Raw genomic sequence first — 17,272 nt, 5'->3', positions numbered from 1 at the left:
TAAGACCCCTTAATTTGTTAAAAAATGTTCAGTCTGGTCTTTTTCGCTCACACCGTTAAAAATCTAACGATGCAAATGCCACCGTAGCGCAACCTTATTGAGTTGTCAAGTTTGATGAATACGTGGATGTTACACTGTGTAAATATTAAAAAAAATTTAAAACTTCATCTTCCACCTTCACTGTGAATTTAGGTTTTTTCCCATGTGACATTCCTCCCCCTCCCCCTCTCCTCCCCACAATAAAAAGCAAGGGTTACATAACTTTTGCTTGCAAGTCCTACTAACATGGAATTAGCATGCAAGTCCTACTAACATGGAATTAAATCGTCGCTTGCTCTTTCTACCTTTTTCTCTTTCTACCTTTTTATTGGTTTTAAGTTGTTACAGCTTTTTTGTTGAAGCTTGAATTTGTGAACAGGTAGCTTTAGCAATTTTGAGTTCACATGTACATTGTTATTTTTGCAATTTTGAGTTCACCTGTACATTTGGGTTTATTAAAGTACATTCCATGAATGAGTCCACACATCAAAAGAAATTGCACTAATTACTGATTAAAAGCACGATGAAAAATGTTAAGAAATTGAAACCCTAGAAATTGAATCAGCGACGCATCTTCTTCGGCGAGGTTTCGGTTCAAATAAAGTTTATTCTCCATTTTCCAGCGAAGACTGAGTTTCTGGGATTTGGGGTTCACAAAGTTTCTGAGTTTTTGGGATTTGGGGTTTCCAGAGAATCTGTGCACAAAGAGATTAGGGCGTGTGAGAATGAAAAATAAAAGGGTTTTGCTCTGATATTTGTATCCCTCTTCATCGGAGTCGGAGTGGAACTGGAGGTGGGAGCCGGCGGAATCAGAGTGGGAGGGAGAGGCGTGCTTGGGAAGCTGGTGGAGGCGGAAGCTGATGTGTCATTTTAATTTTTTTTTAATATTTACACAGTGTAACATCCACGTATTCATCAAACTTGACAACTCAATAAGGTTGCACCACGGTGGCATTTGCACCGTTAGATTTTTAACGGTGTGAGCGAAAAGGACCAGACTGAACATTTTTTAACAAATTACGGGGTCTTACTGAACTTTTTTGAAATGTGGGATCATTTTGAATCAAACCCATAAAAGTAGGGACCAAAATAGGTATTAAACCTTTTTTTTATCACTATCTACAATATAATAAAAAAAATGGTAACTAATAATATTGAAACACAAAATAATAAATAATTAAATTAAATTAGGTGGGTTGGTGAGCCAACCCGGCTCACCACGGGTTCAACCCAGATGAACCGAGTTTTAAGTGAGTCGGGTTGAAAACTAACCCACATAAAAAAATACATCTTTTCAAACCCAACCCGGCTCAAACCCATGGTGGGCCGGGTTGGCTCATAAGTTAAAACCATTTTGACAGCACTAAATATATGTAAAGTTGAATGCATATCAAATTATCCAAACAAGGAAGTATTTTGAAATATTGTCATATGAATATCAATCCATCACGAGACAAGAAATAAACTCTACATATTGAAGAATACAAGAGAATCTTTAGATGAGTGAAGCCTGAACATTATAATATTCAAAATTCAAATTGTTGAAAGACTAAAATTGAAAGAGTTAATATTCAATGTTGGTTTGTTAATTGATTTTTTTATTCAACATTGGATTAACTTATCACTTGTTATATATAACTGACATAAGATTGAGTGGACGTTGGTCTTAAGTTATTATCCAATCAATTATCCTGTGGGCTTCTAGATATGCTAGGAATAGATCTAGGGTGTGCAACTAGAGATAGAGTCTTAACCTTAATGTAGGTGAGCTAGTTACGTAGTCACTGATGATTCAAACTGATTAGGCTGGCAATAGATTAGGCTCTAGGTGCTAAGAATTGACTTAGAGTTACATTCCAAGAAAACTCCCATGACTTGATAATTTAAAGTTGTATGTTTGGAGGTAGAACATATGCAAAAGAGGACAAATATGTGAAGTCAAGCTTCAACATGGTTTGATCATTCAAAGGTCATTTATTTAGTAACTTAAACTGATTTCTAATTGATTTTACAACATTATCACCTATACAAATTTGTTTTCTACACATAAACTGTTTTTCAAAAGATCAAATTAGTGAAAACATTGTATTTTCTGTCCCTATGATATGACACTTGTAATTCCAAGTCAATATACTTGATGGAATATTCAATTTGCAATCACACGAACACAACCCGAAAGGTCAAATACAATATAAAGAAACCAAAACAAGTAATAAAAATATGTACACTTCAACTTCTCTCAAACCACCAAACAACTCCCACGGAGGACACAACTTCACCTACTCACCAAAGCACAAAAACCATACCCAAGACACGACTTCCACATTTCTGTCCAAACGAAGAACCATTCATGATACATGACATCACTACCACCTCTACATAGAGCACAAACCAAGCCCAATTAAGGAAACGTCTTCACCTCCTATCATAATTGCAACTCCCCTTCACTTCTCCTTCCCCTCACACCACTGGCAAAACCTAAGCTCCAACTTTAGTTTTCCTTCTCCCAAATTGCATATAACCTATATTCTATTCAAATATTTACGTTTTTAATCTCCCTCTATTATGTTTAACATGACCAATACTCTTATTATCCTTCTCAAAATTCTTTCACAACCTTCCAACAACAAAACCAATTGTTAAGTAAAAGTAAAAATTAATTTATAATAACACGGGTGTGTATCATTTGAATGTATTACATTTTCCTATTTATATTTATCTTATTCTTTTATTTCTCTATTTTTATAGTATACTGGTCTTCCCATTTATTTTCATCTTTTCATCCATCCTAAATTTAAGCGCAAAACAGAAATGGTGAAACAAAAAAAATTAAAAGAATGAGAGAAAATCTATGAAAGTGATATCCATTCTGAATTGAAAGTTGACTTCATTTATCCTGTGTACAAACAAAAGCAAAAACAATTCACAAGACCACTCTGCATCTTCTAATAAAATAAGAGCATCACCAAAGCAAAATAATAGTTCATGATTTCAACATGCAGGCTACGTGCATTGCACTGCTCCGCACAGCACGCTTTAACTAACTTCCTTTGAGCATCATACATCATCTTCATCCATCTTCTTCTTCTGCTGTTTTGGACTTTTATTTACTTTTGCTTCACAGTAAAATTGAAAAAATATACGTAATATAAAGTAAAGATGAAAGTGGGGTAAAACGATATGTACTGTGTGGAGGGAATTTGGTAGGTTGGTTAATTATGTTCTCCTTTTTCCGATTGACTGGTGAGGCTTCCCTTCAAACAACTCATCAATGTAAGTCTCAATGTCTTCAGCTTGGTACTTTATATACTTCTCTGTCTGTCTCCCCGGGTCAAAAGTCTGGGCGAACCTCGCAACGAATGATCGGTAAGCAGGGATAATCACTGCAGAGATGGAAACCCTCAGCTCCGACTGCAGCTGCTCGTCCTTCACTACCCACGAGCTCTGCGTCTTGTGAATCTCGTCAAACAAAGAGTTGAAGCTCTTGAACCTTTCCTTCAGCACCGGCTTGTGAACCTTCCCGTTCACGGTCAACCCTTCGTGGTTCAGACACTGCAGCACCCTGTTCCACGTCTCCCTCTGGTAGTTCTTGTGGTAGTTTCTCAGCTCCGAGGACTTCTTCCTGATCCAGTTGTCTCCCATCACCTTGCTCATCTCCTTAGAACTCTTTATCTTCTGCAGAATGTACCTCCCATTGTTCATCATGAAGAAGTTGCTAAGCGCCACCTCTTTGTACAGACGCGCCTTCCCCTCCAGGCTCGAGTCTAGCAGGTCCATCACCCTCAACGTCTGTTTTGCGAATGGAGATGGTGTTTCGTTGTCCCAAGATCCCTCATTCTTCTGCTCCGCATGCTTGCTTGTGGAACCCGAACGGTCCCTCGTCGTGTGCTCCCTGAAAACCTGCTCAAGGGTTTCCTTGTAGTCCCCTGCTATGTTTAGATAGTTCATGATGTAGCGTGTGAGGGGGTGCACTGCGCCACCGGGGACGGCGTTTTTCGCTGTCTCCGATTTAATCTGGTTCTCCAGGTCGCAGAAGATGTGGATGGATGCCTCCCCAAGTCTGGACTTGGCAAGGTTCATCTCTGTCTTTATCTCCTCAATGGACTCTTCTGGAAAGAGTCTGGCCACGCAGGGGATCACCTGGCAGAGACTCTCGTACATGTCCAGGAGCTTGAAGAGCTTCTCTCCGGCTCGCTTCGTCATGGCGGCGCCCTCCGCGAAGTTGAGAAGCTGAATCACAACGCCGCGGGAGAGGCTGCTGAAGAGTCCCGCCGCCACGGCCTGGTTGTTTGCGAACACAGCCTCGGTCAGCTTTCGCTCGCCGGGGAAGTACACTCCCCCGTACTGCTTGAGCGTGTTGATCCAGGCAGGGATCATGTCCCTGGCCATAGTCTCCCACTGCACCTTCGTCACCATCTCGTCGATGCTGATTTTCTCTAACGCTAACTTCTGGTTAATCTCCTCGAAGGCGTTCCTCCGCGAGATGATGTACACCTGGCAGCACTCCGATTCGTAGCCGCCGAATAACATCTCGCTGGCGATCTTACTTAGGCTGGTAATTGTCTCCTCGGAGTACCCCGGGAAATTCGTGTCTTGTTCCAAACCATCTTGTTCTTGCGCCACCTCTTGTTGTTGTTCAAATGCCGCCATGTGTTGTTTTCCTTTGGTATCGATGCTGTTCTGATTATATCCTCCGGGATCCAATTCGGTTGGGATTCTTGATTCTTCCATCAGAAACCGGAAGTCCTCCTCCAAATACGTCATCAAACGCTGGTGGATTGAGGAAATGCGGTTCATCATCGAGACTTGTGCACCGCTGATCTTCTCCGGTTCATGATCAGGATAATTACCAGTCACCAATGTCATCAGTTTTGAAAACCTATTCGCATTGTTCAACAACCACGAATCTTCATCCGACACCTCACCCCATCTCGGTTTACCTTCACCCGCGTCGTATTTCATTATCTTCTCTTCCACGAGATCCAAGTATCTCTCAGTGAATTCAGGAATCTCAAAGTTGTGCGCATTTCCATCGGTTTTTAGTCTCCTCGCGAATTGGTCAATCTCTTGAGCAAGTTTCTCGAGGCTTGTCGGAGTAGACGCGGCGGCTTCTTCTTTCTTATGCTCCTCCTCCGCCTGACCATGCCGCGTCGGGGACAACGGGTTGGCTTGGGCGGCGGCACCGTCATGTTTAGCACCGGGTGGATGCAGCGTGTCACCAGCGTTGTTATTATTCTCCATGATGAAGGTAGTTAGTTACGGAGACGACGGTTATGTTTTACTCCTCGGCGAAATAGATAAAAGAGAAAAGAAAAAGTGTTTACAAGTGACAAATGCGTATGCTGAGGAGAATCACACGTTTGTCTTCTTTTGATTTAAGAAAGTAATATAATAATTGAATAATTGTTTCTGTGGGTTGAGTGGTTGACCGTTGACGTTACTTTTATTTTTTTCTCCTACGTCGTTTCGTTTGTGCTTCTCACTAACTACGGTTCGTTGAATTGATAGGGATGGGCAGTGAGAGAGAAAAAGAGAGATGGACCTTTCCGCTTTTATTATTGCCTTGTTTGTCGGAGGCGGTGCGTAATGCGCGCCACTCACCGCAACGAGCGGGTTCGGATCTCAATAATAAGACGCTATTCCGGGTCGGATCCAAACCCGATAAATCTCGATGCTACGCGTTATGCCAAACAAAGAGTGATTGAGATTTGAGATACCACTTCAGATCCGGCTTAACAGGGAGCTGAGTTAGCTGAACTTGATAACTTCCAAAAAAAAAATATCGAAATTGAACTGACAAAGATAGAGATAGATAGAGAGAGAGAATGAGATATGGCGGAGGTAGAAAGAGGCGAATGCTGTTGCAACCGTTTCTGGTTCTGTGTGCGACGGTGACCAGTGTGGGATTGTTGATGCTGGCGCTGAGGCCGTTGGATCCTCCAATCACTGTCGATTTTCCTAGGGATGTCAAACTCGGAGATTCAGACAGCTCGAGCTCCGATGACGGGGGCACGGGCTTCGTCCGAGATAAACCGTGCGCAACGGTGGAGGAAATGGGGAAGGATTTCGAAAATGGTGTTGTTGGGAAGGAAACGCTGAGAGTGAGGAGAATTATCGAGGATCACTTCGTCCTGAACGGTGCTTCCCTGTTCTGCGTTTGATTTACCATTTCTGCAGCTTATCAGTTGTTTCTTTGAGTTTCTCTGTTTTGAGTGATGAATATCAATTGTTTCAAAGTTTCTCTTTTAAGGCGTGGAGGATTTAAATGAATATAAGGCGAGCTTGTTGGTACTTGGTAATGTCGTGTCCAAGTTTCAGTTGTTTGTTTTGATTGAAGGTGCCACTTTTCTCAGAGCGGTCTAAAGGTCTCTTGTTGTTTGACGACAGATTATGGATGGTTTTGATACTTCGTAGTTTTTGTGTTTGAGTATAGTGTGCCATTTTGGGTTTTAAGTAATTGTGCTGTTTTCTAGTAAGTCATTATTGTCAGTGTAGTTACACTTACATCTAATGTAACAAATGCATTATATTTCAGTAAAAACTTATTGACACATTTCTAATGTTTTCAATCATCATACATCTAGTTTACTCTCAAGACAATTGCTCAGCTGTGAAAGTATGTACTTGCTTGTTTATGGATCATTTATGACTAGTAATTATCTAATCTATTTTTTTCACTATTCAATTTTACATCCTAATTTTTTCTGAAAATCATCTCAATTTATAATTTTGCACCTCTCAGTGAAATTCAATGCATAAATGTGTGAATAGGAACCATGTGCTTCTGCAAAAACAGTTCTTGAATCAGAAGATGTTGAAACTTTTGTTACAGGTGCTTCGAGAATCAGGGATTTGCCACCGGAGCAGTTCTGTAGTCATGGATTTGTTCTGGGAAAGACTGCAGAGGCAGGTTTTGGGAACGAAATGTACAAGGTCTTAACTGCTGCAGCACTGAGTATAATGTTAAACCGGTCCTTGATCATTGGCCAAACCAGGCATATTGGTTCTTTCCCAAGCCTTTCTTTTTCATTTTTAAGAGTTAACATTTTTTTGATGGATATATGAAGTCCTAACTAGTAGTTTATTTTAGGGTTGGTTTGGTGGTGTCCCTTTAATAAAGGGGCTCTGAACTCGGACTATTTCTGCATGAAAAATTCTATAGAAAACTGATATCTGAATCACTTAGCCTCAGTCTTAAGGAGATAATTTAACTACCTTAAGAGCATTTACTGGCTATGCTTGTTATATAAACGTGTTAATTTTTTAAGCTTGTCTTGATTTCTTGTTCCAAAAACAATTTCGCAATAGTTGAATGGAAACCTATCTTTGTCATTTAACACATAGATGTGTTTACAACCACTCAGATATGAAAACCTAGTTGTCTACCATTAAAGGATTTGTGAAACTGCTTTGGTCTTGCAATTTATTGTCTGTATTTGTCTTTCCATTATCTGATTTCCACCTTGGTTGTATATTTCAGAGGCAAATATCCTTTTGGGGATTACATTTCTTATTCCAACTATACTTTTACAATGAATGAAATAAAACATCTGTGGAGAGAAAATGGTTGTGGAACCAAATATGGGAGGCAACTGGTTATGAGGACAGATGATTTTGAAAAGCCAGCTCAAACAAATGTTCTCTGTAGCAATTGGAAGGAATGGAAGCAACCTATCATTTGGTAAAGTGACATGGTTTTTCTACTTGTTAGTCTTTCAAGCATCATGTAATGAGTATGGACCTTATATTTTAGGTTTCAAGGAACCACAGATGCCGTGGCAGCTCAATTTTTCTTGAAAAATATACACTCTCAGATGAGGAAGGCTGCTTTTGATTTATTTGGGGATCCTCAAGTCCTGGGATCTCAACCAAATGTATTTGGAGAGATCATGAGGGTTCTCGTATCCCCTTCAAAAGATGTCGAGGCAGCTGTCAATTGGGTTATTGGTGGTGGGGAGAATCCTGACATCTCATTGCATATGCGGATGCTTATGAATAGGTAATACATAATTAAACTCTAATATCATTGCATGAGGAATGAAGCTGGTGAGGCATACTCTTATATGGTCATATTTCTTGTTATGTATTTACCTGCTCAATAAACTATTAAGTTAGGTATGTAGTAGCTTTAATAATAAGAATTGAAAGTCAGAATCTATCTAATAATTGCATTGGAAAATGAAATCAAACACTGCATAATTAATTACATATAAATATCCCACATTATACACAAACATATTAGACCATCTCCAATTGGAGTTTCTTAGGAGTTCTTTATCAATAAAAACATTATTTTAGAATGGATCCCACAAATATGGATTCTTTAAAATTGAAGAGAGTTACTTATATAAAGAACTTTCTTAATTTTAAGGAATCCATGGTTGTGTAACTCACATTATAATGTTTTTATTGATAAGGAGCTCTTATAAGAACCTTTTATTGGAGTTACTCTTAGAAGTTAAGCTTGCATTTGATATTCCTTCTCAACTTTTTCTATTTCAACATGAATTAAGTTATAATTTTGAATAGCAACTAGTTGGCTTTGGTTTGGGATTGGTATCATTATTCTTGTTTCTTACCCCCACCCCCTCCTATACCCACACAAGAATACTGACCCTATATACATGTGTATAATGCTCATTCTCTTTTTCCCCTTTTTAATCAAACACGTCTATATCTTGTTTGTGGTCTTCACTGTGGCACTTATATATAGTTATATTACAAGTGTGTATATGATAGCCAATTGATTTCGACATCAAGGCAATATATGTTTTTCTTTCTAAGACATTGTTCAAAAGCTATGCCATTTAAAAGGGTATTAGAATATGTGAAACATATGCAACAGTCAAACCTATTGTTGGACACATTTTTTCCACTTTCTCATACACATGTCTGAACCTCTCTTCTTTGACTAATTACTAGTTTTAGGTAATACTATTAATGTTAGTGTTGTGTCGAGTTGGAGTTGGTACTTCATAACTAATTACTAGTTTTAGGTAATACTATTAATGGTCGTTATTCTAATTAGCTGTTTTAAGGTAAAATAAACTTGATATTGATGATGTAAGGGGACAAGGTTATGATCATGGGCGCAATATGAAGGATGAAAATCAAGAAGTGCAACAAAGATTGTTGAAAGTAAATCTTATAGCAATTTATATATCATGTAGATGCCATAATTTGAACTTAGTTTTATGTGATATGGGATTTATGTTCGAGATATCAATGAGAAAATAGAATTGAAAGTGTGAATACAATAAAATTTCAAGCACCAAAGTTGACATATTATTTGATTCAATTACCAAAATCTTGTGAACATCTTAATTTAAAAAGTGAAGTTGTGTTTAACAACTAAGGAGATTCAAAATTTTGAATTTTTTTAGGAATGAATATTTGGTATGATATTTTGTTTGCTATTAATTCTCTTAGTGAGATTCTACCATTTGGTGATAGGTATATGAATATAGATAATTTAAGAGGCCTTATTTATTGTTTATTTAAAATATTGTGGGGAAATGGATTTGCATTGACTTTGTTCTCTACCAAAAAATGGCCATTGAAATGAAAGTAAAGCTGAAATTTCGTGAAAGACGAATAATCTTTAGAAAGTCATAATTTGATGAAAATGTTATGAGATGGCATTACACATTATGCTTAAGAATATTTTTCTATTGAATATTTTCTTTACATATCAGAACAATCTATTTCTTCTACTGAAACTTGATTTAAATAATTTTTACAGTATGGAATCATTTTTAATTTTATTTGAATCTAAAAAATTTAAATCTTTAAATGAGAAAATGAATTACAAAAATATTATCTTAATCTTAAACAGTTTTCTAGTTTTAGTGCAGATATTAATTATCTTGATTTGTTTTTAGAATTGAAGTATTAGGAGTATCCATAAGAATAGTAACAAAATTGGATTATTTGAACATGCCGAATCTAAATAGAGTCTCACTTGTAGACATTGAAACAAGTGAGAGTCTTAACAAATTAATTGATGCTTATTTAATTAATTTGAGATCTTTGTTTATAAATTAATATATAATAATCATATTATAGTCAATGAAAAAATTGTTTATGGAGACTCAACCTATCTTTTTATATTTATTTTTATTCTTTTCAAAACCACCATTTTACTATTTTTATGCTTCTAACATTTCTGCAGATTCCTATAAGTGCTGTTTTAAGTGAAATTTTTACTTGAATTTGTTGAGAGATGACTTGGGTTAACTAACTCGATCTATACTCTATTCTGTTCAATTTTCTATGCAGCTGAATAGTTGGTATGTGTACTAGGCGAATGGTGCAGTGGTGCATTGCACTAGACGATTGACTTTTATTTGATTGTAAAAGCACCTGCTTATAAAGTATTATTAACAATAACAGTAACTGTTGAGAAAAGTTTCTTTAAATTAAAATAGCTTAAATCATATCTTAGATTAACAATGTTATAAGATAGATTGAATGGATTAATCATCCTATCTCTTTTAAGCGAGATGTTAGAATTGCTTGATTATAAAACTTTGATCTAAAAAAGCTAGAATATAAAGATTTGTAATTCATATTATATTAAATTTCTATAAAAGCTTTTGGCTTAGCTCCAAAACTTTTATACACGGCCTGCCAAGAAGTCAAACAAAATATTGCTAGGTAGCAAATTTGTTTCCATTACCTTATGCTAATATCCCTATCTCTTTGAAACCTGAGTAGTGTGTGTCCATTCAGCTACCAGGCAAGTACGAAGAAAAGGTCTAAAGAATACATTTTAGATGCATAGACTCTCTGGCTGTTGAGGCACCCAAACGCCGTCTATTATGATATTTCTGTTTGAAGATATCAAATAATATAGCCTCTTGAATGGCATATCAGTAACTTCAAATATACGAATATCACAAAAACCAAAAAACATAAAACGAAAGGCCTAGCCTTATAATAAAATAGCTTTGCATGCATATCTGACGCACTATCTATGTACGCACTATCTACGTAACATACCGAGTTTTCTGTTCATTCTTTTTTGGGGGGATAGGAATGAAGTTCAACCTTCTCGCAGGATGTTCTTGACTGATTGATGCTTTTTCTGTCATTTTTAAAAGGTCCATCAGAGCAGTACAGGCTGCATTACATTGCATAAAAAAAGCCATAGAGAGTCAGCACCTAATGTCAAGACCAAAGGTGGTTGTGGTGTCAGATACACCTACTCTTGTTGAAAGTATTGTGCCCAACATTAGCGAATTCGCACAGGTAAGTTCTCAGTTCATGGTGTGAATCTTTTTGGGTACAACAAATCACTAGTAACAATGGAAATTACTGCTTTGAAATTAGAGCTGGCTATCTGTTGTAGTAAATAAATTTTCTTCATTATTGCTTACTATCTGAACATGATGCAACTTTTTGGACCAGGTTATTTATTTTGATTATAAAAAGTTCAAAGGAAATGCCTTTGAAGATTTGCCCAAGAAAGATTTTAGAGTGAAGGATTGGGGTCCAGCACCCAGATGGGTTGCTTTTGTGGATTTCTTTCTTGCATCTCGTGCCAAATATGCTGTTGTCTCTGGAGCTCAACGTCGTGTTGGAACTACGTATGCTCAGTTAATCGCTGCACTGGCTGCAACACGGAATCTGGGTAAATGCACTGTACTCACTATATTTTGTTTTAATTTGTTTCTTCAAATATACCATTGAAGCATCTGCAAACTGTTATGTTCAGGAGAGAACTCGACTGGTTCAAGTTTTTCATTTCTGAGCAGTTTCCAGAGTAATATTTTGACGGAAGGTTTAAAGAATCAAATTGGGTGGGGCCATGTGTGGAACAGATATGCTGGACAGTTAAGTTGTCATAATCAGACCAATCAATGTGCTTTCACACCAATTCTCCCTCCCGGTTGGTGGGACGGCCTAATGCAGTCTCCTATTCCAAAGGATATTAATCGTCTTGCTGCCTATGGCATCACACTGTCTGTTCTTGGCACAGTTGATTTCGATTCCCTTCAAAATCACTGTAGTTCAAGGAAAAATGTTGAGAGAACCATCACTTTCAATTTGTAGCCTTTGCAAGTCACATATTGTATTCTTTACGGTATTAAACATAATAATTTATTAGTATAGAATTTGTTGCCTCATTCTTTTTCTTTTCTTTTTTACTCCATCTTTTTATCAATTTAAATGTAGTCATACAAGTTTTATACCTGTAAAAATGTGTTTTTTTTAGTGTTTAAGCTGTTCACTGGCTAAATGTAGAAAACGAGTAAACGAAAAAAAATGTGACTCGGTTAGATTTATTTTTAGTCTAGGATGATGAGCATAGTACAAATCTTTAACATTCCATGAAGTTAGTAGTCACTTCTGAACCTTTGGATGTTCAGAATTGCATCAAGTCGTTAGTGCTGTATAGTGTACTTAGAGATAGATTAAATAAATTAGTTAACAATTTCATCTTTTTAACAATTTTATTTTTATTATTAATATTGATAATATTATTTATGACAATATTAATATTAATTATACTAATAAAGTAATTTAAAGAATAATCTTTTAATTTCTAAATATATAATTATAAGATACCTTCTTTTTGTGTACACATTTGTTTTTTTTATTTTTTTTATTTTTAATATAATTATTTATTGATTTTTTAAAATATTAATGAACAGTTTCTATCTCCCGCGTACATTTAACAATTGATTTAATAATTTTACTTTCTATTATTAATAAGTCATAAGTTTTAATAATTTTAGTTTTTATTATTAATATCAGTAATATTATTTATGACAATATTAACATTGATAATTGTTTTTATCCAATTAAGCTTCTTTGATAGTTTAAATCTATATTTATTGAAACAATATTCACATATTATAACTAATCTTAATAGTTGGTATTATGATTATTAATCTTAATAGTTGGTATTATGATTATTATTTATCATGATGTATCATTATGTTACTATTAATAGCATGAGGCTTTTTTCTAAGACTATCCACCCTCTATAAAAGTCAATATTCTAAGTAACAAATATTTTTTGAAGAAATCTATATAAAAAGGATTGCATAAGAGAAAGAATAAGAACAAAATTTGTTATTGTTCTTACGTTATCAACATTCTCTCTCACTAACATCATTTAGACATTCGCTTTGAAAAAAAATTATTACAAGTTTTTAGATATTCAACGTATTGAAAATTTATCCTCTTTGCAACTCAACCATCATCCCCTTTATCCATAGGACTTATATAAACATTATATATTTATTCTTAAAATCAAGTAAGTGAAGAAAAAATAGTATAAAAATTAGAATACGTGGTCTTAAATTATAAGTTGATCTTTCATATAAAAGAAATCGAAAATCACAGTTAAAATAATTGTGAACAACAACAAATATTAAAAAAGTCATCAAATTTATGTTATTAATATTTTACTTATATTTTCTTTATTATAGAAAAATAAGTAATTTAACTAACTAAATAAAATATTTTTAATTTGTTATTCCTTGTTACGAACTTAATTTCCATTTTTTTCCCTTTCTTATAACTTGAGCGTTGAACAATAATTCAAATTGAACAAATTTTATCTTTTTATCTCTCTTACAATTAGACTTGATTTTGAATTGGTTTTTTTCATTGATCAAAATGAAAATATCTTAGATATAATTTAAGTTGATGAGAGGCACTTTATTTAAAGAAACATAGAAAGTTCATGAAAGCACATGAATGTAATATGGAAATATGAAAGTTGTCTGTTTGAATTTTGATTGTGGCGAGCTTCACTCTCATTAACTTCACTTGATACGTTTGTAGTGACTTTGGAGGTGTGTCGTGGTGACTTGGATCTGGACCTTCCGGACTTAATCTTGTTATCCGATAAACACCACCATTCCAAGACTTTTTAATCTCTTTTAGAATTCCAACATATTCTTTTTGTTGCAACGAGTAATACTGAGTTGCAATTGATATCACATTATTAGTAAATAATGCCAAAACAACAATAAGTATAATTGTTTTGGGAGAATTCATATGCAAATTTGCCATCTCCTACAACAAACTATAAGAAAAAAATATAGGTGACTTCAAAGAAAGATAAGTTGGCTATATATATACTATCAATTTAATTCTACTTACGGTAGGTGTCATTTCCTATTTCATAATCAAACTGTTTAAGAAAATTTGAATACCACGTCCTATTTTGGAATTCAATATAATTTGGCTTGTTTAGATGCTTTCCAATACCATCTATTGTTTTAGAGATTTATTAAAGTGGCGATAAAGTTTAATACAATAAATTTGATAATATTTTATTTTTAATATAGTAAAAACCTTATAATTTTAATTTTGTTGAATTATGTTAATGATTAAGATAATTAAGACACATATTTTATCTTTAATAATTATTACATGTGTTTTTGTTATAGAAAAACTAATGTCAGTATGTAATTATTTGCATGTTAACATTAATTTTATCTTTAATAAATATGTGTATCGCATGATTTTCCGGTCAGCTATAGTTTAGACGATTAACTATAGTTCAAGTGGTCAATCAACAAGCTCAACTAATCGTCAAACATGTCAGCCAGTCATGAATCGGTCTGGATAGTTACCTACAGTTTAGAGAGCAAACCAATGAGCTTGACTTACTGACCATACACCGACTCGAATAGTCAAGCACCAACTCAGTAAACAGGTCACTAAGCTGGTGTTAATCACCAAATAGGTCGACCAATCATATACTAACTCGGATGACTAATTAAGCACCAACTTGGTGAGTAGCCCACCAAGCCCAACCGACCACCAAATAGACCAGCCGATCATGCACCAACTCGAATAAGTCATCAATTTAGAGAGTAGACCACAAAGCCTAGATGATCACCAAACACACTGTTTAGCCTTTAATTGGACTGATCAGGATGGATAAAATAGATTAACCCTAATACTAATCAACTTAAGAATAAAGTATAACTACTCACAATTGAAGTTAATGTTAATAAAAAAACTCATCATGAAACCTACAAATAAAAGTTTGAGATAAAAAAGTAGGTTAAATACATTACATGTTACATTAATTGTTATCTGTCAAATATTGAACTCACTATGACATCAAAGTACCTTATGAAGATATTATCCAACTAATTTAGACACACAAAAAATCACTTACTAAAATAACAATATAACAAAACTCAAACAATTGACTTTGACAGATAATCAAAACAATACTATGAGATTTATTAAAGTCAAAAGTATGTGTTCAATTATCTCAACTAAAATTATATTTTTTCTTTTTTTAGTATAAACGAAATATGTTCATATTTATTATACTTAATCCACTGTTTACTGTAAAATTTAAAGAAATGATAAAAACACCACATTCATTTTCGGAATATTTGGAAAACACGTCTTGTTTAACAACTTTATAAGACTGACACAATTTATTTTCAAATTTAATATACATTTTGACTTGTTTTGGATTTATTTTCAATACCACATCTGTTTTAGAGTTTTATTAAAGTGATGATAAAATTATCACATTCAATTTTAGAATATTTTGAAAACCACGTCTTGGTCTGAAACTTTAAAAAAAAATATCATATTTATTTTGAAATTTAATATATAATTCGACTTGTTTAGATTTTCCAATACCACATCTTGTTTTCAAGTTTCTCTTTCTAAAAAATGTATGATATATACTATGTATCGGACGGTTAACACTCATAATCGTTAGATCCATCCATTAAACACCGTTTGGTTCCTTTGCTACATCAATATTGAGTCATAAATAAGAATAATTATATGGAATGGGTGAAGGAAACCGTCTTTTCATTTTTTGTCAAAATACGTTGTAAAAAAAATAAGAATACTTCGTCTACTTTTCAAAATTAGACGGTGAGTTTTATATAAATTATGGTTTAGAGTTAATTTTAAACATATAGTGAAGATTAGAATTATTCTAAAAAAATCATTAATGTATAATAATACTGGTTAATAATATGACTGCCATAATATATAATATAAAATGATAAATGGTGATAAAGTACATAAAAGCAAAATGACAGTTAAGAAAACCGAAGAGAAAAAATAAAGAAGAATAGCAGAAGTAAATAGAAAAATTGTGAAATGAAAAGTAGGGTGCAGTGTGAAATGATGAGGCTAGGAGGGAAGCTGAGTTAGCAGTGTTTAGAGTGAAATCCTCTTATCTTATTGTCGTGTTTCAGAAAATGCGATAAATAATATCTTCTTCTGTATTTCCGGTGGATCATGTTACTCAACATATTCTAGTTTTCTTCCACTTTATTCCCATTAGAGTCCCACAACGTATAGTTTCACTAAAACTTTAGTGTTTATAAAGATGCAGACTGTACACCGGCTTGTCCCTTCGGGGACATCCGATAAAATTGGAACGATACAGAGAAGATTAGCATGGCCCCTGCGCAAGGATGACACGCACAAATCGAGAAATGGTCCAAATTTTTTTTTATTTTTTTTTTCTCAGTACAGGTTAGTTTCTTCCAAGTTTTTTGTATTTTTTTATAAATATATTCTTCGGGTTTGAATGATTTTACAGGGCATTCGTAGTATTCAGAGACACAGTTCCACACACGGCCCCAACAACCAATTTGCACAAATGAGTGTCTCTTCAGTGATATGTTTGAAGAAATTAATGAAAGCAAACAATGGATGAATTCGAACACCACCATGAGCTCCAGAGACAACATACCATGTTTGCCACGAGATGCAACAAAAATAAAAATCCATAAAGCCAATCCATCTTCTTCCTCTAAAATCTACCTTCCAACATATTTCCTATCAATTTTTCATAATCAAAATAAATAATCTCATCAAAAGCATCTTCAGATTGAACTACTCACCATGCAAACAACTAATATAGTCCCACATTGAAAGAGCTATGAAAAGAAAGTACATTTATAAATGGCCAGCTGACAAACTTGGCCACGACCTTACTTGAACAGGATCTGTTCTATAGGCTCGTACCTCTGTATCCTTAAGTTCTAAGGAGACAGGAACTGAAGTCTGGTGGATGAACCATAGTCCTGTGATCAGAGCGTGATTAACGGTAGTGTGAGGCTTTCCTTCTGGACGAGACTCATCATCAACTGTAGAGGATCGTTCCCTGACTTTACAAGCCAGGGATGGTTGCAGGATTGTCTGACAGACTCCCAATCAAACCTTTTTAATATCAATATCTTTCACATTTTATGATAACTTTTACCTTTACCATGGTGAG

At 34.7% G+C, this 17,272-nt stretch overlaps 1 protein-coding gene, 2 non-coding genes and 1 pseudogene across 3 annotated transcripts; 3 read left to right on the top strand and 1 right to left on the bottom strand.

The window, feature by feature from the left end:
• Nucleotides 1-2,900: 2,900 nt before the first annotated feature.
• On the bottom strand, nt 2,901-5,360 carry LOC124846891 (exocyst complex component EXO70C2 pseudogene; annotated as a pseudogene).
• Nucleotides 5,361-5,607: 247 nt separating this feature from the next.
• On the top strand, nt 5,608-12,167 carry LOC124846892 (uncharacterized). Its single transcript, XM_047324265.2, has 7 exons — nt 5,608-6,177; nt 6,872-7,034; nt 7,520-7,720; nt 7,793-8,038; nt 11,142-11,289; nt 11,449-11,671; nt 11,756-12,167. The coding sequence occupies exons 1-7, from the start codon at nt 5,865-5,867 to the stop codon at nt 12,091-12,093; spliced, it is 1,632 nt and encodes a 543-aa protein (XP_047180221.1). The 5' UTR covers nt 5,608-5,864; the 3' UTR covers nt 12,094-12,167.
• Nucleotides 12,168-16,396: 4,229 nt separating this feature from the next.
• Nucleotides 16,397-16,499, top strand: LOC124846904 (U6 spliceosomal RNA). Its single transcript, XR_007029576.1, has one exon. It is a non-coding gene; the product is annotated as a U6 spliceosomal RNA (small nuclear RNA).
• Nucleotides 16,500-16,979: 480 nt separating this feature from the next.
• Nucleotides 16,980-17,203, top strand: LOC124846903 (small nucleolar RNA U3). Its single transcript, XR_007029575.2, has one exon. It is a non-coding gene; the product is annotated as a small nucleolar RNA U3 (small nucleolar RNA).
• The last annotated feature ends 69 nt before the right edge of the window (nt 17,204-17,272 follow it).

This window comes from Vigna umbellata, chromosome 5 (genome assembly GCF_029865625.1).
Source record: "Vigna umbellata cultivar VRB3 chromosome 5, Vumbellata_1.0, whole genome shotgun sequence".
NCBI classification, from domain to species: domain Eukaryota; kingdom Viridiplantae; phylum Streptophyta; class Magnoliopsida; order Fabales; family Fabaceae; genus Vigna; species Vigna umbellata.
The sequence above is the reverse complement of the archived record's forward strand: the minus strand, read 5'-3'. Positions and strand labels throughout refer to the sequence as shown.

What these genes read in the sequence shown, in the direction of transcription:
- LOC124846892 (XM_047324265.2), top strand. Translation starts at nt 5,865, where the DNA reads ATGAGATATGGCGGAGGTAGAAAGAGGCGAATGCTGTTGCAACCGTTT. An exon ending in TTGATCATTGGCCAAACCAG is followed by an intron (nt 7,035 to 7,519) that starts GCATATTGGTTC and finishes TGTATATTTCAG; the next exon opens with AGGCAAATATCCTTTTGGGG. An exon ending in GGCTGCAACACGGAATCTGG is followed by an intron (nt 11,672 to 11,755) that starts GTAAATGCACTG and finishes TGTTATGTTCAG; the next exon opens with GAGAGAACTCGACTGGTTCA.